Source organism: Herpailurus yagouaroundi, unplaced genomic scaffold, assembly GCF_014898765.1.
Source record: "Herpailurus yagouaroundi ecotype Mexico unplaced genomic scaffold, PumYag 196, whole genome shotgun sequence".
NCBI classification, from domain to species: domain Eukaryota; kingdom Metazoa; phylum Chordata; class Mammalia; order Carnivora; family Felidae; genus Herpailurus; species Herpailurus yagouaroundi.
In genome coordinates, this window is record NW_024412427.1 from 12712747 (window position 1) to 12735760 (window position 23014).

The window sequence follows — 23014 nt, forward strand, 5'->3', positions numbered from 1 at the left end:
CTAATTCACCTCCAACAGATCTATGCTTATGGAATGGAAAACCACTGTCCAAGATACTTGTGCATAATACAAAATACAACACAGCTAAGATATACTTGTCTTTGAAAGGCCCAAAGGAGGGCCAGGGTAGGTGAAATGGTGGGAGAGGTTTGAGGAGAGAAACAAAGAGTCAGTGGCTTTCTGAGAACAAGTGACCAACAGGTCATCCTAGGGGGTTTTCTTAGCATTGATGACGGGACACCTGGAGCAGGTGAGCATCCCTAGGTGAACTCCAAACTCACCTGTTGCAATTCCATCAAACAGGGATAAGACTCGAATGGGCCGCCTTCGGGCTGCGGGAATCGCAGGGTATAACTTGGGGGCTTCCTGCCAGGTTAAAGAAGGAGGTCATGGAGGTCAAGGTGCAGGGGGAAGACTCAACCTCTGGTGGAGGGGAGGGCTGACCTTCCTCTGAGAGTCACAAGCCCTGTGCTCTGTCTGCAGCTTCTTAGCTGGGATCCCCTCGGGAGCTCTGGCACAGAATGGCCACTCTACCCTTAGACATGAACACAGATGCGACTTTGGTACAGATACACACACACACAGAGACACGTTACCCTATCCAGGAATGACCTGGAGCCTCCCTCCATGGACTGCAGAAAGGAGCCCAGTTCCACTAAGACTTAAGAGTAAGTCACAGGCTTCCCTTCCCTCTTCAGTTCCACTAAGGCTAAGGCTTGGTTAGTTCTATAACCATTCCTTCAATCAATGAGAGGCCATGGAGGAGGGGAGAGAGAGCCTTAGAGAAGCTCGAGAACTGTGCAGAGGATGTGGTCTGAGGCTCTCAAACGCTCGTCCGGACAATGCATCTTTTCCATTAACTCTTGCCGACAGACTTCCAGAGTGCGCTTGGGGTGGGTTGGTGCTGGGGGAAGAAGCCTGTGGCTTACGTATTCGAGCCCCGTGTCGCTGGTGAAGAAGGCCTGCAGGCGCATGTTCCAGTCCTTCCGGCGCCGCAGGACGCCGTGACAGCGCTGTGGGAGGCACATGTAGCAGCTCCAGGGCTCCTGCAGCTTCGCATCTGCTGCCGTGCCTGTGCCCACCAGCACCTCCAGGCACTCCACACAGAAGCACCTGTGCCAGGTAGCCAAGGAGGGGGGCCGCCTTAGCCACCGGGCAGCCCTCCTACATACCCCCACCTTCCCTAGAGGGCAATGGACTGCCTGAAACCTTCCTGGGGCCCCAGTTGTGCCTCCCCAAGGGTTAGAAGGCACGGGGTCATGATCTGGGCTGGGCTAACCTCTTCCTTGGATGCCCACGCAACCTAAGCCCACAGGTTCTTTGCACAGAAAATCTCCCCACCAGAAATGGCCCATCTCCAGGGGGCCACGCCCACCCTCACAGACCTATGTTTCTTTTCTTTTTAAGGTTTATTTATATTTGAGGAAGAGACAGCACATGAATGGGGGTGGGGGAGGGGCAGAGAGAGGGAGACCCAGAATCCAAAGCAGGCTGACTACACGGGGCTTGAACTCGCGAGCTGTGGGATCATGACCTGACCCAAAGATAGACGCCCAACTGACTGAGCCACCCAGGCGCCCCCTCACAGATCTGTTTCTAAAGCCCATCCCTACACCCCAGTGCTACTTCCAGGACACGATGACCATGGCCCTGTGGGATACCGGCTTGGGCCCAGCACCATGGCCTCGGATCCCTCAGGGCCACAGACCAGGCCCCACAGCCCATGGCCCATGGCCCATGCTCACCGGCAGCAGCTCGTGTTGCTGCACAGAAGCAGCTCGCGGCCCTCACAGCACACAGTGCAGTAGGACTGATAGCCATCATCGTCGTACATGTAGAACAGCTCGAGGAACCGGTCCTGGCAGCCAGAGATAAACGCCCATGAATTCAGAGATCAGGGACCACCAGGTCCCGCTGGCTCCCTGGCTGAGGCCCTAGGACGCAGCCACAGAACAGATGACGGGTGGCTTGGTGTCCTGTCCAGGGACCCCGGCAGGGGTCTGCGTGCCGCTGCAGGATGGCCTCCCTCTGCAGCACCTAACGCTCAGAGCAGGGGTTGCACCAGAGGCTTCTCTATTGCCAACACGTGGGTGCTTTCCTCTGGGCCAGTACAGGGAAGTGCAGTGGGGAAGGGGCAGGAAAGCCCCAGGTTAGGACTTACCCGGCATGTCTGGCAGAGCCCACCCTCAAAGAGAGGGTGAAAGGACACAGGGTTTTTCCTACCGCAGGACAGACAGCTATCTGTAAGAAAGACAGGGATGCAGCTTTTGGCAAGTAGGGTCACAACAGCACAGTGGAAGCCTGGAGTCTAACCGCTCTTGTTACGTACTCCATGTTGGCTAAGTAACTCCTCACGCTTTGTTCCTTTCGGCAACACTTCAAAGTCGCAGCGCCCACAGTCCCCATTCCAGAGATGGGGAGAGGCCAGAACCATAGCCCCAGGCAGTAAGTCCCATGAGGCGGGCAGAGGCAAGGCCCAAATGGAAGACCTGAGGCAGGACACCGAGCAGGGGCCACTCTAGCAGTGGGATGTTCTTGGGAGGGCCTGGCCTGAAAACTCCCGAGACTCTTTAAAGAGGAACGTGAGGGGCTCTTGGGTGGCTCAATCGGTTAAGTATCTTTTGATTTGGGCTTAGGTCATGATCTCATGGTTTGTGAGATCGACCCTGCGTTGGGGTCAGGCTGGGCACCGACAGCATGGAGTCTGCTTGGGATTCTCCCTCTCCCCTCTGATCCCCTCTCCCAGTTGTGCACGCTCTCTGCTCTCTCTCTCTCTCTCTCTCTCTCTCTCTCTCTCTCAAAATGAATAATCTTTAAAAAAAAAAAATGCCCATTGCTTGTCATCTGGTCATGATTTCAGGACATTGGTCCCTTCCCATTAGGATATTCTGCCTTCCTCTCCTTTCAGCAGGTCAGGAATGGCCCACATCACTGACCATGTGGGCAGGGTCATTAAAGTGCCTGAGACCAACCATCCCCAGCCAGGAAGCACAGATGGGGGACAGAGTGTTGGGGGATAGGAGGATGACGGGTCAAGGTTTCCGGGACTGTCAGGGACTGCTCCAAACCTGAGCTCTCCCCAGAGCGCTGTGGGTCAGGAGCGGTTGTTTTCCTACCCAGCACTGAGGGAACCACTCAAAAAGTTATTTGCTGACTAACGGACATCAGGCTGAGGAAGCAAGAGAGAGTCCATCCATCCTCACACATTCTGAATTCCTTCAGATACATTCTGGGCAATTCCAGGGGCTCGTTCCCAGCCAGGATAAATGGACCAGAGTTAGCCTGAGAGAGTGATGGTGGTGAAGTCTGCCTGCCTTTTACCTCAAATCCCATTCTGGCTCTTCGCTGAGAAAGACTAAAGATGTCATAGGTCATGGTTTCGTTTGGAGTTCCCTGAGGACAAACGGCCAACCCTCCCCTCCCTACATACTCCAGGGGGTAGGATCAGTCTCTGTGAAAGTCAGACAATTCACTGCATTAAATGTAGCAACTAAGATGTCCGCACCCCAGCCCAAGGTCAAGGCACAGAGCACTGGGTTAAACTCCCACAGGGCAGATAAACAGGCCAGGGTACATCCTAGCACTACTCAGGGCAAGAAGGAGGAGAGTACATTACCTTCCAGGCTACCCTTGTTGTTGCTAACATCCAAAGCCATTTGTTCTGTTGAGAAAAGAGCAGATGGGACATGGCGTCAGGTGGCCTGTTACTCATCAGCTAAGCCACACTCGCTTGCTGAACGGCCCTCCGTACTGTCCCCACCCCCCCCACCCCCCCACAGTGGGTGAGCTCAGGCCGCCGGCCTCCTCACTGCCCCACAGTCACCTCGACTCTGGTCCTCCTCTCCTCGGTCTTTCCCATTGTTATAGCAGTTTGTCTTGAGGCGCTTGGGTGGGGGGCAGTAGTCCGAGGTGGCCGAGTCATCGGCTGTGCGTCTTCGGGTCTTGTTCTCTGGGAAAGGTGAGGAGATGGCAGCCGTGGCTGGGGTGTGGGGGCGAAGGGGGGTGCGGGGAAACCGTGACCCCAGGACAGGACCATGCCTGGGTGCCAGCCGCACCTGGGCCATGACATGGGTCCACACTGCGTGCCCGACCGCCCCTCTATGGACAAGTCAGAGGAATTAAAAATCCCTCACTCTGTATTTATTTACAGGGGTTTAAACAGCCAGGAGTATAAGAGAATACATCTCCATAGACCCAGCACCGGGAACATCAGACAAAGCCTGGCCTCTGATGTGCAGCACGCTGGCTGACAGCCACAGGTAGTGACTGAGCACTTGAGATGTGACTTGTGCTGACTCAGCAAATGCATGTTACACTTAATTTTGATGTAAATTTAACAACTGCCCATTGAAGGAGCCTGGCTGGCTCAGTAGGAAGGGCATTCTTGATCTCAGGGTCATGGAATCAAGTCCCACACGGGGTGAGGATACTTACATAAGTAACTTAAAAAAAAAAAAAAAAACCTGCCCAATTAAGCCAACCAAACAGCTCATTTGGAACTCGGACATCTCTAAAAAATATATCACTTATTTCTAATGAAAAATTCAGCACACAAATTGAGATATCATAAGACATGTAAAAATATAGATTTAGAAAAGTCCAAACTCATATTTTATATTGACTTAGAAATGCCAAAATGTTGGAAATATTAGATTAAGTACATGATTTATATTAATTTCACCTGTTTCCTGTATTCTCTCCAACGTTGCTACCAGAACAAATTTAAATTATATTCTATGGCCATTGTTTCTGTTTCTATACATTCCTTTTATATTTTTATTCAACCTGTAAATATCTATAAGGAGCATGGTAAAGGAAAATTATAGTCATCAGAAATCGTAAGAACCCTTTAGTGACAAAATTACATTTGACGGTGCACATACCATTAGAGTTGAGAAATTAAGGGAAAGCAGGAATCCAACTAGTGTATAGAAAAGTCTGGGAGGGTGTGCACACCCAACAACGTTAACCTGGAGGGCAGTTGTGAGGGATAGGAGCGAAGGGGTAGGTGTGAGCTCAGGTTGACTTTTTAACAGATTGGATTTGTTCCCAGTGACCACTGTATATGCAAGAAATTGAAAGGAAGTGCAGAGAAAACAGTGCATAGTCAAAATACGGGAAGGGAGTACCGTGTTTCCTCGATTCTAACTTCCCACTGCCTGCACGACGCACCTTCGACTTATTAACCACTTATTTGTGGGGAGAGGGAAACAAAACAAAACAGAAAATACTATGTTAAACGTATGGATTGTTAAGACAAATAAAATCCTGGATTTCAGACATCTGGGATTCCTGGGAGTGACAATGTGAAACCACACCTAGAGAGGAAATACGGTGCTGGTCAAACCTTTAGCATGGATGATGCTGCTTTCTGAATGGAGGTGGCCTGTGGGGTTTGGGGAAGGGTTAAGTCTTCCCAAGTTTTCTCCAGTAAGCATAGCTTAATTATTGTTTTCCTTTTTAAACAAAAGGGCACTAATGGGGCAGCTAGGTGGCTCAAATAGTTAAACACCCGTTTTGGTATCAGCTCAGGTCATGATCTCAGTTTGTGACATGAAGCCCCAAATGGGGCTCTGTGCTGCCGACAGAGCAGAGCCTGCTCGGGATTCTCTCTCCCTCTCTCTCTGCCCCTCTCACTCTCGCAAGTGTGCTCTCTCTGTCTCAAAATAAATATGAGAAAACTTGTAAGAGAAATTTATAAAAGGGCATCAGTGACAATTCCGTCTCGGCCTTCTATTTACCCAAGTTTCTGCAACAGACTCAATCCCAATTACGCATACTTGACCTTTAGCAAGAAGGGTAACCAGGGAAGCTGGAAAAGGCTGGCCTATTCACTTTTCCAGCTTCCCTGGAGGTTGGTTCACAGGGTGAAAGCGCTCCAGGGCTGCCAGCTTGCTGGGAAGCCGGGGTAGGGTAGGTGGCAGCAAGGGGTGACTGCATTTCCCAAGACTGTCCCCACCAGCAGCTAATGGTGGGTGCTGCCCAGGGACCCAATCCCACCTGGTTGCTTGTTGTTGGGTTTGAGGCCCTCGATCCCGGTGGGCTTAAAACCCCCGTGGGCCCACTCCAACATGGGCTTCAGCTGGTCCTCCAAGGAGTCACCAGGATTGCTGGGGAAGGTTTTGCCAGCCCGCACCCTGGCTTTCTGTGGAGATAAAGAGGCGGGATGAACAGGAGGGGTGGATGCTTGCCAGGCCACACCCAGGGATTCACCCAGCAGGGGCCTGCATTCCTGTTCACACTGGCCCCTTTCATAGCCTAGCAGCTGTCCTGGGCTATGGTATGTGACTGGGGTTTGGGGGGGGGGGGGGGGTGCCTGTGTACGGAGACAGGCAGGAGGCCATGCAGAGAATGAAGTCTCTCCATGCAGGCACCAAAGAGCATCTCTTCCCCATTGGGCTTTGAGTGGTCAGCTCCCTCTCAGAGGCCAGAGGATCAGAATTAGCTCTGTCACTTTTAGATATAGGAGAGGCATCAGCCACAGCACAGTCTCATTGCCTCTAAGAAATCTCCAGATTTCTTGTGTTTTTTTTCCCCAATGAAGCTGGGGAGACATCAAGTGTTAAGTCCTATTACAGAAGCACTATGATGTTTTACAGGTCATATAAGCACAAAGCCTGGCTCACAAATGCTGGACCAAGGCCACTGGCCATTTTCTTTCCACGTCAAGGTAAAGGGAATGACAGCCTGATGGATCCCCCACAGACAAGGCGAAGAGGCCTCAGCTGCTCTCCAGCAGCTTTTGAGGCTCTGGAAAAGCTCGACAGATAGGAATATGGTCTCCCACCTCCCAGTGCTCTTCCCCCCTCTAGCAGTACACGGAGAAGGGGGCATAGAGCCGGGAAGGCATGGAAGTCTCAAATCCCTTCCTTTTCTTCTCAATCATCAGGCTACTGTCATATTTGCACGCACTTCATGTGTCCCCTCCACGCTAGCACTGGCTATGCTGTGGCCTGAGCTGGCTTTCTGTACGTCACTTGCTTTAACTCTGCTCTTGGGTCCAGACCCCCACCACCCACTACCATGTTACCTCCAGAGCATGGTACATGGCCTTCCTGTAAGACACCAGCTTATTGAAGGTCGCCAGGTTAAAGTGCTGGCTGAACAGCCCCAGGGCCACTAGCTTATCTGCAGACACCTGAAAGAGAAAGCCATCATCAACACCCGTCTGCAGCCTGTATCTCTCCCAGGCTTATTCCTGGGGATCATGTTCACAGACTGAAAAGGAGGTTAGAGAAAGTAGAAAACAGAACTGGTACACAGCCTCTGACACACCCTATAGCCAGAAGCACAGTGAACATGACACTCCAAATGGGAGAAAGTAGGATTCTCCAAATGGAGGGTGCGCCCTGTATTTGTGTTATGTGCTGAGACCAAATGACCCACAGGTCCCTGGTGTGGGCCCCATCTCAGTGTTGACACGCACAGTGGACGTTCCAATATTGGTGCTTTTGTACATGTCCTTCCCTCCTTCGTGAGCATGACAAATGACAGCTGAGATTAACTATTTAGCCTTTTATTAAGGGAATTTAATGTACATGTTTAGAGAATAATGTGGCAAAAGTAAGCACTTTCTAGTTATGTTGATTTGTTGATATGTGCCTTCCATTGGGGCTAAATACCCATATATTCCCCAAGTCTCCAGGGCCTGCATGAACTAATGAGGCCGCCGAAGGGAGGGGATGAAACTCCTGTCCCGGGATGCTGATTAGCACTGAAAGACAGGTGATGTCTGGTTCCCCACAGCGCATGCTCTCTGTCGTGCCAACTTCCGTTTTGCGCTTATACCTCTAATCCTGACCTTCCATGACAGGGAATTGCCACCACGTATAAAAAACTGGCCGGGGGGCGGGGACGAGGCTGCTGAGTGGATCAGTCGCCTAAGCGTCCTATTCTTGATTTGGGCTCAGGTCACGATGTCAGTTTTTGAGTTGAGTTCCGCGTCAGGCTCTGTGCTTACACTGCAGAACCTGCTTATGATTCTCTCGCCAACTCTCTTTCTGCCCCTCCCCACTTGAGTTCTCTCTCTGTCTCAAAATAAGCTTTCAAAAAAAAGCATTTAAAAGAAACTAGGGGTCGGTGTGATTGTACATTGAAAACACCAGTGCTGTTCCCAGTCCTGAACTGCTCTGTTGCATGCAATGTGTACCCCAAACACCAAGACGTGCACTGCAACCCTATCCTATAATGCTAGTAGCCCCCCCACATCATCTTACTAACATCAGACCAGCCTTGCAGAGCTCAATTTGTGTCTCACTGGGCCAAAGCAGTTACAAACAATCCTTGCTGCTTCATTTCACAGAACTCATAGCCCACATCCTTCAGTTAGAGGCTTCAGGGAGAGCACAAGCCCGGGACATTTGTTGACCTGCTCCCTCTGCTGGTCAAACAGAGTACCTACGTGTATTCTGCCTACGAGGGGGACTCCAAATCCTCCTCGTCCTGCCTATTGGGAATTTCAACGTGTTTATGGCAAATGATCCCGAGGAAGCCCAAATCGTGGGAAAAAACAGAACCTCAACTTGATGCTGAATCACACAGATGTACTGAATGGCCCTCCATTACCACACCTGCCTCCATCCCAGCCCAGCTTGTTGTTGTTCCTCATCTAACCTCTGGACGTGCTGAAGGTTGGACTAACATTTTGAAAAGAGACCATCCCAGGCAAAGTATTGCCTACACTATTCTCATCAAAACCTGAGATCTCATAGTGTGCTTTGGACAGGTAAGAAATCAAAAGTGCCTGATTCATGCCCAACACAACTATTGTCCCACCGGCTCTCATCAAGAAAGAACATAAAGTGGTTAATGTCAGCAACAACAGAGGCGTCTGTGTGGCTCTGTCGGTTAAGCATCCGAGTTCCGCTCAGGTCGTGATCTCGCGGTTCGTGGGTTCGAGCCCGTGTCAAGTTCTGTGCTGACAGCTCAGAACCTGGAGCCTGCTTCAGAATCTGCGTCTCCCTCTCTCTGCCCCTCCCCTGTTCCCACTCTATCTATCTCTCAAAAATAAAATAAACACTAGATATATATATCAGCAACAAAAAGAACATAATCATGTTAATCATATCAAAATTAGATATATATATATAATCTATATATATAAAACATTAGAGGATATATATATCATCAGCAACAAAAAGAACATAATCAACAAACTCTGAAGTCGGTACTCTGAGTTGAACTTTTTCAGAACTGTCACCAGGTGACCCTAGGCCTAGCCAGACATGCTCCTCCCCACATGACTCCAGGGCTAAATGGTGCTCAGAGGCAGAGACCACCCTTCCTGTCTCTTCTAAGCTTCTCCAAAGATCTTTGAGGATGCTTACCCAAGTGGCCATTCCCAATTCCACAGGAATCCATAAAAAGCAAAAAAGAGAGCACAAGTGGCCACAAGTGGATTCAGAGAACGTTCCAGCTTTTTGTCTCCTAGAAGAGCACACAGAGCTCTAAGCCCCATGAGACCCTAAATGTGTTTATGCTATTTAACAAGAAATTTTTATCCTTCCTAGACATACTGAGTCAAATAGCCTCATCCATCTGGAGAAAGCAATCACGGGCCTTGCATCGTAAAACATCAAGTGTACAAGGAAGGGAGGGAAACGCTGCAGGTTTGTGGCCCGGGAGCCTGCCTTGCACTGGACTCACCTCGGAGAATTTGCCGTCACCAAACCACTGGACCCACCGCATGCCGGACATGGCCTGTCGCTTAGAGGTGGCCTTCCATGACACCACCATAGCAGGCCACCAGGAGAAGCCCTTGATCTTTCCCCACACAAGGTCCCCTATTCCAAACTCCTTCCCATCCTAGAAGGAAGAACCACAAAAAAGAATCCCAATGAGACAGATTGCCTGGGCCAAGGAAAAGTCCTGCCCACCCCACTGACCCCAATGGCCACTGCCTGAGGGACCAACTTGGGGCTCCCTCCAAAGTGCCCAGCATGGGGGCCCCTGGGAGCCTAGGTACAACCTCGGCTCAGGTCATGATCTCCATCTCCTGGTGATTTGGAGCCCCGCAGGCTCTCTGCTGTCAGCGTGGAGCCCACTTTAGATCCTCTGTCCCCCTCTCCCTGCCTCTTCCCCCATGCTCTTATGGGGTCTCTCTCAAAAATAAATATTAAAAAACAAGTGCCCAGCTGAGAGGCGCTTGATCTTGAAGCTGTGAGTTTGAACCCCACATTGGGTGCAAGGATTACTTTAAAAAAATTAAAACTATGAGTTTGAACCCCTTGAAAATAAGGGACCAGTTTGGTTATTTGATAGGAACATGGGATTATATTAGACTTACAACATTTCACAAATACATTTAACCTAGTATCTAGGAATGAAAGTTGCCGACTGAAAACTCACAGAACATAACATTAGAGTAAATAATGACAATCACTGGGTATTCCCACCACAGGCCATTACACAGGTTATTACAAAGGCAATGAAATGCAAAAAAAAAATATATATATATATATATGGACGTTTGCACATAAAAAGCTTACCATAAAATGTGAGATGCCCATGAAAACAAGTTATGAAAATATACCTATAGTCTGATATACATAAGAAAAAAAGGTTATCTACATGATATATGCAGACACGTATGTATATATGCAGCAATGCTGGAGTGAAATAAATGAGCCCAACTGGTTAATTACGAACTCTACACTAGATGGGTTATAGACAAGAAAGTGAGACAACTCCAGTTCCTAATAAGTGAAAATGGCTGGTCTCCAATTGTACGTAAAACAGGACGAACAGAAGCATGTACAAACAGGGTACACTTATTTGGGGGTACAAATGTGATGTTGGGGAAATCAATTAGGTGTTTGAATTATATCTGGCAGATAAGTAGGGTGAAGGAAGGACTGGTGCATATGGAAAAGAAATTCAAATATTAGAATAGATGTGACCAAAAAAAGACGTGGGAGTAGGCTCCTCTGGGTGAGTGGCTGCCCTTCCCTACTACGTAGGGCCTTCCCAGTGGTACCTGATACTCGGTGTTGTCGGCATCTGTCCCCTCCACGTCCACCTGCGGGGACTCCAAGCTCTCCTGCTGGCTGTCCTGGGCCAGGCGGGCGTAGGGGGTACTGCTGCTCTGGGGCATCACATCATCATCTGTGAGGTCAATGGTGAGGTAGGGGCTGGCGGGGGACGGCCACGGTGTGCCTGCCAAGGATACTGTCCGCCGCCTCAGGGACTGTGGACAGAAGGACACAGATCTTGGGCCACAGCAAACCAGGCAGGTGACCGGAGACCGGTGGTCCCCCCAGTTGGATCCCGGGCAAGCCTGAAGCGTGAAGGTGTTAAGTTGAGAACAGACACCACCAAGGATGGTTTTCCAGGAACGAGTGAGCACCCCTTGAGTGGTGGGAAAAAGCAACCTCCATCAGAACAGGGACAGAATCATGACAGATAGGACGAAGGCAGAGTAAGCATGAGTGATGTCTAGAGACTCCAGAGCCAAGCTCAGAGAGGGCCACTGGTTTCCTTAAATGCTTATTGTGTGCCGAGCCTTGCAACAGGAGTGGAGAACTGTTGTGACCACTGGGGTTGCCTCAAGACAGTCAGCGAATGGGGCGCCTGGGTGGCGCAGTCGGTTAAGCGTCCGACTTCAGCCAGGTCACGATCTCGCGGTCTGTGAGTTCAAGCCCCGCGTCAGGCTCTGGGCTGATGGCTCGGAGCCTGGAGCCTGTTTCCGATTCTGTGTCTCCCTCTCTCTCTGCCCCTCCCCCGTTCATGCTCTGTCTCTCTCTGTCCCAAAAAATAAATAAATGTTGAAAAAAAAAAATTAAAAAAAAAAAAAGACAGTCAGCGAAGAAATAGCGAGACAAAACAGTTCTGGAGTCAGTGGAGCTGAGCTCATTCCCAAGGAGGAGCAAGAACCCAGTCAACAGGGAATTCTCACATTCCACCAGGGTTCCATCCAGAATCAGGCCAGGAGAGAAGCTTACCCAGCACCCGGGAGCGAAAGGAAAGGCAAGACCCTGAAAAGGTGCTGAGTGTGAGGAACAGATATAGGTTAAACGCCGGCTGCTTTCAGTGGCACAGTGACAGAGGCGGATCTTCCACTTAAGAGACTGGGGGTGTCCGGGGAACCAACCCTGGTAGCTGAGAACTCCACGGGGGACTCATCCACGTGACTGCGGCCCTGCCGGCCTCGGGTGGAGCGTGGGGAGGGCCTGTGCCTCTCACGGCTGGAGGCATTGTTGTTATTTCGGGTTCGGACCTGGAAGCAAGAGAGGATAAGCAGGAGGCCTTTGGTGACTACAGGCATGGAGTTTCGGACTTGAGGGGTCGCCTGAGGTCCCCAGAAGTGAAGAGGTGGGTAAGCAGGGAAGGACTCTGGGCTGAAAGGATCTCCCCCAGAAACTCCCCTGTTACTGGGGGAAGGGGTAGGGTGCCAGCAGGGCTGCCGATGGTCCACAGCAGATCCCGCACTGCCCGTCAGAGGCAACTGGCACCTGCAGATTGAATGGAAAATAACATCCAGTTTACCCCAAACCAAACATTTTGTCCCCCCAAAGCATTAGAGTGACTGTTGTCTTCTTCTGGAAGGTAGTGGATCAAGCAGCTGGATGAGAAGCCCTTAGGCTCCTTTCTCAAAGTGGCATGAACTTGGGTGGTGCACAATTCCTGTATTCGAATCCTGCACGCAAGAATCAATGTTTAACCTTGGGTTAGTTACCAGATCCTTCTGTCCTCTGTAATGGGGATGACCTCCATCATACTCTGGGGGAGGTTGTAAACTAGACCCGCCACGGTCCTCGAGCGTCAGCCTGTTCTCTAATGGGGTGGGAGGCCACTAGCAACGATCGCCTACCCATTTCCACACCACACACTAAGTCACAGACTCCACTTACGGAAATGAGTCCCAGAGGGAATAGGCATTTGAGCCATTCACCTACAAACTAGCAGTCTCGGGCACTTGCAGCCAGGAGTGTCTGAAAAGAGCTGAAACACCTGAAACACTACCACGGGAGAGAAGACCTTCACTGACTATCCGTGAGCCTTGCTGTCTGTCATTCTCCACTTTCAAAACATGTATTCACCTCTCTCTCCAAAGTTCTCTCTGGAGGCTGCAAGACCATTTTTTGGTTTTGTGTGTGTGTGTGTGTGTGTGTGTGTGTGTGTGTGTGTGTGTTTATGCAGGCCTATGTCTGGTTGGAAGTGCCTGGGCTCGGAAGTGGGGGACTTACAGCTGGGCTTTCAGACCGAGTCCTGGTTTCACGGAAGAGTTTTGGCATCACTGGGGTGTCAGAGCCATCCCCGTCTTCCCCTTCGCCATCTCCATCACCTGTCAGATCCTTTATGAATGAAAGCATTATGAACTTTAAATGTTATCAAAAGGTGACATAACCCCAAACGGTTTAAGAATGAAAAGTCAATCATACTGAAAACAATACTGGCCCAAGTTACCTGGAAATATTTTCAAAATATTTTGTTCCAATAAGACATTACAGTGGCTTACCCTGGGGATCACAAATTCAAGACATGATCAAAAAAGAAAACCCCTGGGGCGCCTGGGTGGCTCGGTCGGTTGAGTGTCTGACTTCAGCTCAGGTCATGATCTCACGGTCCACGAGTTCAAGCCCCACGTCGGGCTCTGTGCTGACAGCTCAGAGCTTGGAGCCTGCTTCAGATTCTCCATCTCCCTCTCTCTCTGCCCCTCCCCCCTCTTCTCAAAAATAAATACACACTAAAAACACACACACACACACACACAAAACAGTGGAATCAGAAAATCTAAGACACAGTATGAATGCAATCTGGATCTGCACCTTGGGGAGACTGATTTGGCTAGGACTAACAGGGAGAGCTGGTCAATTTGCACAATTAAGTGGGAGAAATCAAAGGCTCAAAGGAGATGCTTCTTGATACAAGGACCAGGAAGAAATGGCACCAATGAACATGTCCCATGCTGCACAGCAAAACCCAAAAACTTGTGCACTGGTAAGCAGCCTGAGTTTTGGATGTAATAGTAAGAACTTGATTTTTTCACTTCACTTGCCAATTTTGAGGCCTTGAGTGAGTCCATTTCACTCTTTAAAACTGTAACAGTACTGGGGTGCCTGGGTGGCTCAGTCGGTTAAGCGGCCGACTTCGGCTCAGGTCATGATCTCGTGGTCCATGAGTTCGAGCCCTGCGTCGGGCTCTGTGCTGACAGCTCAGAGCCTGGAGCCTGTTTCAGATTCTGTGTCTCCCTCTCTCTGACCCTCCCCCGTTCATGCTCTGTCTCTCTCTGTCCCAAAAATAAATAAAAAACGTTGAAAAAAAAAAAAAAAAGAGAGAATCAAGCAACGCAGGCCTCACTCAAGGCCAGACTCAGGGGAAATGCTCAGGCCGGAGGTTCCATTGCCACTCCTGCTGATGGTCCACCAGAGCTAAAACAGGTGTCCTGAGCACCCAGTCCCAAACATCCACACAATTCTTATGCTCATCCTCTGGGCGTCCACTGGTTGCCCTCCAGCAGAACAGAAGCCGTGCGAATGTGAATTTACACTTGTCTGTAACTTTGTCCCCAACGCTGGACACCAGCTCTTTCAAAAAAGTAACCAAATTGGAAAAAAAAAACAACCCAACTCTACTATGACTAATAAGAACAAGAAAGGCATAAATGTCGGGAATAAAAAAAAATTATGGGAAGACTCTAAGGTGGAAAAAAAATTGATCAAGTAGAAACCTTGACTTTGCAGCAGCCGTTAAAAGACATTGCAATGATTGTTAGAAGTCCCCTAAGGCAAGTTCTTTCCAACGTGAGGGGAAAAAAATCCTTGAGGCCACATAACCCTGAGATCAAAACCAGACACAAATATATTCTAAGAAATAAAAAAAAAAAAAAAAATCACACATCCACTTTATTCATGAATAGATGTGAAAGGAAATCAGATTGAAAACACACCACAAACAAGTTGGGCTCATTCCAGGAATAAAAGGAGCGATTTTACTACATTAAAACTTTATCAATGTAATTGGATCCTCCGAACTGGGAAAATGAGAATTTCAGAAATATGCTGGGAAGCATTTAGTAAAAAACTTTAAAATGGAGTAAAATTAATGTTTATGATTAAAAAAAAAAAAGACTTGGCACGTAGCAGAAAATGCCTTCATGCATGAGGTTGTTCAAAGCCCTCTGTGTGCTTAGCAGTTTTCAAATCCATCACTCAACAAGTATTTACTGGATGCCACTCAAGGGAATTCCCGAATCCTGCACAAGGGACATGAGGACACATACCTGAGTATAACTTAGCAGACTGGAGACCTCCCTCTTGGACAGTCGTGAGCTTGATCTTCGGCCTGGAGAAAAGAACCGGTCTTGTCTTTTGTGGAAGGGCCAGCCTCCGGGCCAGGGGGCAGCCGTGTCTTCCCTCGCTGACCTGCTGTCCCCTGTAGTCTCCTCTCTGGGTTGGGGGCAGAGATCTCTCTAGACCCACTGGCATCCTCAGAGGGTTAACTGAGCCCCTCAGGATCTGATTTCCCTTCAATGTATTCATAAGGCAACAGGGCACAGGGCCAGGCACATAATAGGGCCCAAAACAATGACTGAAGGTACTCAGCAGGAAAGGCATCAATTTCCTTCCAGAATTATGGCCACCAACTGCAAGTAATGAACAGTCCAGTGCCTGCCATATCGGCCACATTTCAAGTGCTCGCATGTGGCTAGTGGCTATTCTAGCGCACCACGCCGAAACAGAACACTTCACCCTCGCAGAGTGTTCTATTGGACAGCACAGCTCTAGAGGATTTCAACAACAGGATGGGACAATACAGGCGTTTCCAAACCAGCTGGGTCAGGAAATCTCAGTGGGGTGGATCCCAGGTGATGTGATCCAGAACTGTGGAGGGGAGGGGCAGGGAGGGCAGGATGGCAAAGGAAGCAAGCCTCAGATCCTCCCCCACATATGTGGCAAGTGTCTTCTCGCCACATAATCACCTGCAAGGGGAGAGGGGTCCCTCTGCAGAAGAGCCAAAGACCCCAGGCTATGCCGCAACCCCATCATGACTGGAAAAGGACAGGGGTCATCACCCCGGGGTTACCTCCTCAGAGTCCCAGCTGAGGGGAGAGGAGAAGGGGGGCAAGGGCTGTGGGCAGGGATGAGAAACGGGCTGGGCTCTGCCTCCATCCATTTCTCTTTCCTGGGAGATGTGGCGGGGCTTGTCAGAGACCAGAGCCTCTCCCCACAACCTGCCTCGAGCCTGCTCGGAGGCTCATGTCCCAGCTGCAGGGCCTGTCCCACCCCTCCTCCCCGCTAGCCCGGCCACCTCTGATCTCCGGGGTGCTGATAGCCTCCAGGATGGGGGGTGAGGGCGCATCCTTGGAGTCAGAAGACTGGTCGCTGCAGCCCCCGTTAGTGATGATGGAGTCTTCCCTCCCGCTGGCGTCCTCCTCTCTGTTGAGTTGTCTGGTGTCTCCCTTCATTGTTTCCTGCAGGAGGGCCAGAATAGGTAGGGTAGCAGGGAAACAAGGGCACAAGGGGGCAGCACACCCCAAACCTCCCACCAATGGCTCTACGTCCTCAGGCCAAGGGAGGCCCCTTGACATATTTCTCCGGGTGATACTCCTACCCAAGGACCCCACCCAGGCTGCCCCCCCCCCCCACCCCATAGCCTGCCCCCCTCACCAAACTCGGAGGCTCAGGACTTGGTTCCATGTGGCCAGGCGGCCCGAAGGCTCAGACACCAGCACCCAGGACAGAGGAGGGGGCTGGGCTGTGGTCTGAGGCTTAGGCTGTTCTGTGCAATTAGCCGGCCACTTCAAACAATGCCATTTAGGACCCGCCTGCCCGGGTCTGCCTGCAGCCAGCCTTGGTCCCCTCTGCCCCTGGCCCCCTCTCCCTGCCCAGCCTCCGCAGGGCCTCAGGAAGCCAGTGCATTATTTTCCCTCCTGACCCCTTTGTTTGCTCTCTCCCTTCCCCTCAATCTCCAGGTCCTCTTCCCACCCGCCCCCTCCTCCCCCACAGAACAGCTTCTCTCCTCTCCATGGCAGCACAAGCCCCGCCCCACCCCAACCTCAGGGGCCCATTGGTCTGCTGGCCTGTCGCTCACTCCCCTCCTCCCTCACCAGCTGGGGCTCAGAGTCCCAAGTTCCCAAGAAGGGAACGGATGGAGGAGCACAGGCAAAGGACTGGGGCAGTTAACAAGGGGCATGCTCCCCATCTGCTCCAGCCTCACCCCACCTCTGGGCCTTTCTCCCCACTGCTGCCTGTCCTGGTAACTGCATCATCACCAGGCTATTCAGCTCAGACCAGCTCAGGCCAGGTCCTCGCTGAAGGTTTGAAGGGCTGTGCGACCTTCATCCTGGTCTTCAACAGATGTTGGCTGCAAGAGCGTGCACCTTTCATTTACGCCTATTAATGGGATTGTGGGCCCATTTTATAGAAAAGGAAAACTGACACACAGACAGGATTAGTCTCCAAGGCCAAAAATCACATCTAAGAGGTAGGGCACCAAGGCAAAACTAGAACCTAGGTAGTAGATGAGGCCCCCAGACACCCATTCCATACTTTCCCCCAAACTACTCCAGAGGTATTTGCCACCACACCCTATTGCTCTGGACTGAAAAAGCTTCCTGAGCTCTTGGGAAAAGCTTCCTGAACAAAAGGCTGCTCATCAGCACTGAGCACTCCCAACCCCTGGGCCCCATCTTGGGGACTCACCGCACCGTACCGTACCGTACCAGATGACGCACACTAGCCTCCCGGGGTACCTTCTAGAAACATCCTCTAGGCTACAGGGCGGTGGACTGCAATAGTGATGTGGCACCACATCCACCAGGGGGCGATGTGGGGAGCGGTCTGAATTGGCCTGCAGCGCCCCCAGGTGGATGGGCGGTGTGCCCTGGGGTCCCGAAGCCATCCTCTGCACCTGTCCGTCCCCCAGGCCAGGGCATGGGGCAACTAGACCCCTGCTGTATTTCCCATAAGGCTCAGGGAGCAGCACCTCTGGGAATCACCTGGGAGCTGGTCAGAGCTGCAAAATCTCAGGCACTGGCCCTAGACCTCCTAAGTCAAGACCAACATGTTCGAAAGACCCCTGGGTGATTATGTGCAAGTTAGAGAAGCATTGTTCTGGTTCTAAATGTACACTGATCCATAGCACATGGTGGCATCTACCTACCCCACGTGGTCCAGGGTGTACAGGGCCACACTTCTTGGTCTGTTTTCTCTTGATACATGTTAAGGAACCTCACCAGCCCCACGGAAACAGAGGAATGCCTGACCTGGTCTGATCAGCTGCTCCTCACCCCCATTCACTGCCAAGCCCTGACCCGGAAGAACAGGTTGGCTGACCTACGGCCAGTTCCTGTGAGGCCAAGCTGCCAAAATCCGAGGAAAACTGCTGGAGTGTGGTTCCAAGGAATAATTAATTCCCAGCATCTTACCCTTGGCCAAGCCAGTGAACTAAATAACCTAGGTAGCCTGACACCAGGAGGGCGTCTGCGTCATGGGGTGTAAGACACTAAAGGGTACACAGAAGCTTGGGGAGGGGGGGAGGGCAGTGAGGCCTTCCAGTCAGAAGCTGGTAACAAGCAGGTCAGAGGCTGAAATTGAGGGCCATTACTTCCCTCTCATCCAGGGCCCAAGATTCCCTCAGACGGCCCTTTACTGTGTCAGTCAGGAGGCTCCCTCCTAGACAGGCCCAGGTGGAGCCTGCAGCCAGGAGCGGACAATGATTAACTACCTCGGGCCTTCCCCCAGGGCCTCAGCAGCGCCAACCTGTCCCCCAGTCTACCAAGCAGACATGTGAGCAGAGCACCCTTCCCAAAGCCGCATGCCAACATTCAGGAAAAATCTCCTGCCCCTATAAACTAGGCACATGAGGACTGGAGGAAGGTTCAGGGAAGGACACCAACCAGCTCTAAGTGTCCTCAGCTACCTGGGCTAGCCCGGGAAAGCTGTTTTAAGTTTATTTTTGAGAGAAAGAGACACAGCATGAGCAGGAGAGGGGCAGAGCGAGAGGGAGGCACAGAATCGGAACCGGGCACCAGGCTGAGCTGTCAGCACAGAGCTGGACGCGGGACTCGAACTCACGAACCGTGAGTTCATGACCTGAGCTGAAGTCAGAGGCTTAACTGACTGAGCCACCCAGGCGCCCCAGCGGGGAAGCTATTTTAAAATACTCCCCCTCTCCCAATGTATAATTCGATTATGTGAGTTGCATCACCCCGGATGTGCATTGACATGAACTTCCCTTGCTGTCTTACTGTCACAACACACACCGGCATCCAGAACCTGTGCAGGCTGAAAGGTGCCCAGCTCAGTGCCTCTCCCTGACCAATTCTACACACAGGATGAATGAAGCGCGCCTCCAGGCATGTGCTACGGCTGCCTCCTCAGCCTGGAAGCCCTCCCCGTCTCTCTCTACCACATACCTCCCTGTTGTTCAGACTCCAAAACCACATCGTGACAGTCGGGAAGGCTTCTCCCAATACTCCTGCTCCAAAAAGTAATAACCTGGCCCTCCGCACACAAATCCTCTCACCTAAAGATACAGTAATTTTCTTTCAGCGTTTACTACCCTATATGCAACACCCTCTTCGGTGCTCTAGCTGCATCAACTCATTTAATCCTTCAATGTGGTGCACAGTATCCCTATTTTACAGATGGACAAACTGAGGCACAGATTAAGCAACAAAACACACACTTGTTAAGCAACATAATACACACGTGACCAGCGTGACTTGTTAACGTGCTCAAGTCCAGTTAAAGTTAGAGAAGAATACATAAACTTAACCACATGCTCTTGAGAACAGGAAGAAATTAGTACCAGAGACCGGCGTGTAACGAATGGTAGAGACAAATCACCGTCATCTCTTCCCACCACCTCTTGGATAATGTGGCCCCCAAGACAAGCCGAGTGCTTTACCTAGTGTGATCTTTCTAGCGCTGGAGAATAGCCTGGCTGGGTTACCACCCTGAACGAGATGGCACCTTCCGGAGGGATTTTTCCAGAGTACTTGCTGTGCTAACCGAACAACCGTGCCTTGCCACCCCAGTGTTGTAACAGGGCCCAGGTCCTGACCGTAAAAGCTAAAGGTGGTACAAACCGCTCTCTCAGCCCCCACCAGATCCCGAGGCAGGTCCTGTTATCAACCTGCTTTGGACAGGCTCAGATGAATTAATTAAGTCACCCATCAAGGTGGCAATGCCAAGACTCATGCCTAGGCAGTCCAGGGCACGTGCCTATAACTGCCGTGCCAAGACACGGCGGCCGAGAATTCTAGTTAGGGACACTGCCTCACCCATCCCAGAGACTGTGAGGAACTTTAGGGCTGAGGGACAGGACCCACCGTGATGCATGGTGAACTCTGACCCTTTCCCAGAAGCTGGGGTCCAGCACATGATTTGGGGGCGGGCAGCAGCACAGGGTGGGCTCACCCGCAAGGTTCTCCCTGCAAGGCTCTGCCTCATTAGTGCAGGGTGCCTGTGTCCCAACTGAACCAGGTCAGACGTGTCCAAATGCAATGTGGCAGACAGAAGGGTGGGTGGCACCCCCAATTAGACTCAGGGAGGAGGCTCAGGGACTCGTCCCCCCACCCGACCCAGCTATAAGGCTGAGGAGTGATGTCATTCACTTCCTCCAGGCTGGCACCAGCAGCAGTCATTTCACAGCATCTTGTAAATGTTAATTGCATTAATTAAATGCACAATACAGGAAGGGGGGAGGATGGTGGACATGATGGAGAAGTAGGTAGAAGGCGGGGCCACTTGGGCATCCCTGCCCCACATGAGTCCCCCCAGGGGTTAGAGATCACGCAAAGTAAAAGGGAGGTTGAAAGATATTCCCATTCACCTTTTAAAGAAATTTTGTCTTCTCCACAGCCCCTGGGAGGGAAATCTAGACTCCTGTATCCTCCCCCTCAGCCGCCCAAGTCTTTCTTAGCTGCTTCCCTTGTCGGAGATAACAAAATAGTTGAGATGGAGTAATTACTATGTATCTCACCGAAAAAAGAGAGAGCTTACTCTTATGATGCCCCATTTTGCAGATGAGTAAACTGAAGCTCAGAGGTAACAGATGGGCAGATTCCTTGCCCAGGCTTGCACAGCAGCTAAGTGATAGAGATTTAGACTTCACTCAGGAGCCAGATCTCAAAGACATTTTAAAACCAATATGCTAAGTATAGTTACAAAAGTGAAACCTGGGTAGGGACACCTCACCCAGGTGAGCAGAGAGAAGGAGGGAAGTGGGAACAATAAGTACAACAGTCTAAGAGGCTGGAAACAGGCTGCCCACCTGGCTGGTGGCAGAGTATGAGGTCACAGAGTTCAAGGTCTTTACCTGACTTTTAGGAAATCTTTGCTAAATTCCAGAAATTACCAGATCCACGGAAAGCTGGGATGAAAAAGCCCTCAATGGCTTTCTCAAACCCCAGTTTTATCATTTGTGAAATGAGATGACCTCTCCTAAATCCCTGGGTGGTTGGTGCTAGGGACCCCCAACGTAGAGGATGAAACCTTGAGAAGAACCCGGGGCTTACACATTTCCGTGTGCCATCCTGCCAGACTTTCCAGCTCTGCCTCACAAAAGCATCCCTTCATCCTGGGGCATTCAGAAGGAATGTGGACAACTGCTCCATGCCTCTAGGCCATGGCTGCAAGCACCACTTTCATTGTACAGTAAAAACTGAACTTTGGTATATTGATCAGAATTATTAAAATAATTGATCCCAGCAGGGGTCAAATTAGACAAATGCAAAAAAAAAAAAAATGGCTATAGGAACATGTTCCGTGCAGTACTGCTCATATTAGCAAAATATTCACAAACATCTAGATGTTCTTCAGTGGATGGGAATTAAATTATATACCATTACCCTTATAGATAATTCACAGAAAAAGAAAAAACTGGGGCACCTGGCTGGCTCAGTCCGTGGAGTGTGTGACTTTTCAACTCAGGGTTGTGAGTTTGAGCCCCACTTTGGGTGTAGAAATTCCTTAAAAATAAAATCTTAAACTAAAGAGAGAAAACACAAGGAATATACAGAAAGATCTGCAAAGAAAAGGCAACTTAAAGCGGAGTTTCGAGTTAAGCTTTTTACCCTATAAACAAACGCAGCCCCCTTCCCCTACAATTATTTGGGAAACCCATGGAAGGGTGTGCAAATGTGGAGCGGAAACCAATGGTTAACTCTGACAATGATGGGTGGGAAGCAAAGGAGCAAAGGATTCTGGGAGCTGCAGTGCTCGCTCCTATAGTCATGTGTCCCTTAGCAAAGCCAGAGTAGAAGAGCCCACTGCCCTCTCCCCTAAGGCATAAGTGAAGACCAAATTTCTATAAAGCCACCACCTTGGGTCTGCCCCTCACAGTAGTCTGCTCCTGCTGCCACACAGCCAATGCCTTAAATCTCAACTGTCCTCTTATAGAGGCAATGGGGATAGAGTGAGCCTTTGAGATGGCAAACTGACAATACCTAAAAATGCCAAATGTTCCATATCCTGTTACACAGGACTCTTCTGCTACAAATCAACACAGCCCAAAGCTCTTACCAAGACCTGAGTGCAAGCATGGTCACTGCTGTCCCATTTATCATAGCAAAAGCTCCAAACAAATGACTGCCTAAATCCCATGCAGCCATAGTGGGGGATGGTAGTGAGAGGCAACGAATGAGGGAATGAAGAGAAGATGAAGCTTTGTCAAGTGACAGTCTGTGCAACGCAGTCTCAGTTAATACGCTAGCATATGCATTAAGCCATGTTCCTCCAGCATTTTGTTCTCTAACTGTAAAAAGTCAGGTCTCCTGGGAGGGTAGTTTGTGAGTGAACTACCATATGCTCATGTTACTTTTACAGTCAGATACTGTCCAAGAAACGTTTCTTTCTTTGAACATGGCCACTCAAGGGGATGGCTGAGTTTGTTACATGTCTGACTTCAGCTCAGGTCATCATCTTGCAGTTCATGAGTTCAAGCACCAAGTCAGGCTCTGTGCTGACAGCTCACAGCCTGGAGCCTGCTTCCGGTTCTCTCTCTCTCTCTCTCTCTCTCTCTCTGCCCCTTCCCTGCTCGCACTGTCTGTCTCTGTCTCTCAAAAATA

The 23014-nt window shown here is 50.5% G+C and overlaps 1 protein-coding gene across 11 annotated transcripts in view; it reads right to left on the bottom strand.

Moving 5' to 3' along the window:
- The window catches only part of DNMT3B (DNA methyltransferase 3 beta), a 41850-nt gene that overhangs the window by 10319 nt on the left and 8517 nt on the right, over positions 1–23014 (bottom strand). For 5 of the 11 annotated variants that reach the window (XM_040447345.1, XM_040447346.1, XM_040447342.1 and 2 more), the window contains 14 exons: positions 16249–16411; positions 15221–15282; positions 13185–13292; positions 12089–12214; positions 10976–11185; positions 9646–9804; positions 7031–7138; positions 6001–6145; positions 3824–3949; positions 3617–3661; positions 2162–2241; positions 1746–1858; positions 930–1113; positions 282–366 (listed from right to left, as the gene is read on the bottom strand). In XM_040447345.1, coding sequence (XP_040303279.1) covers positions 282–366; positions 930–1113; positions 1746–1858; positions 2162–2241; positions 3617–3661; positions 3824–3949; positions 6001–6145; positions 7031–7138; positions 9646–9804; positions 10976–11185; positions 12089–12214; positions 13185–13292; positions 15221–15282; positions 16249–16405 — 1708 coding nt within the window. In that variant the 5' untranslated portion in view covers positions 16406–16411. Of the gene's footprint in view, positions 1–281; positions 367–929; positions 1114–1745; positions 1859–2161; positions 2242–3616; positions 3662–3823; positions 3950–5129; positions 5190–6000; positions 6146–7030; positions 7139–9645; positions 9805–10975; positions 11186–12088; positions 12450–13184; positions 13293–15220; positions 15283–16248; positions 16412–16607; positions 16781–19851; positions 20018–23014 lie in introns of those variants that run through there. The other 6 variants (XM_040447344.1, XM_040447349.1, XM_040447353.1 and 3 more) reach the window with 5 other exon arrangements.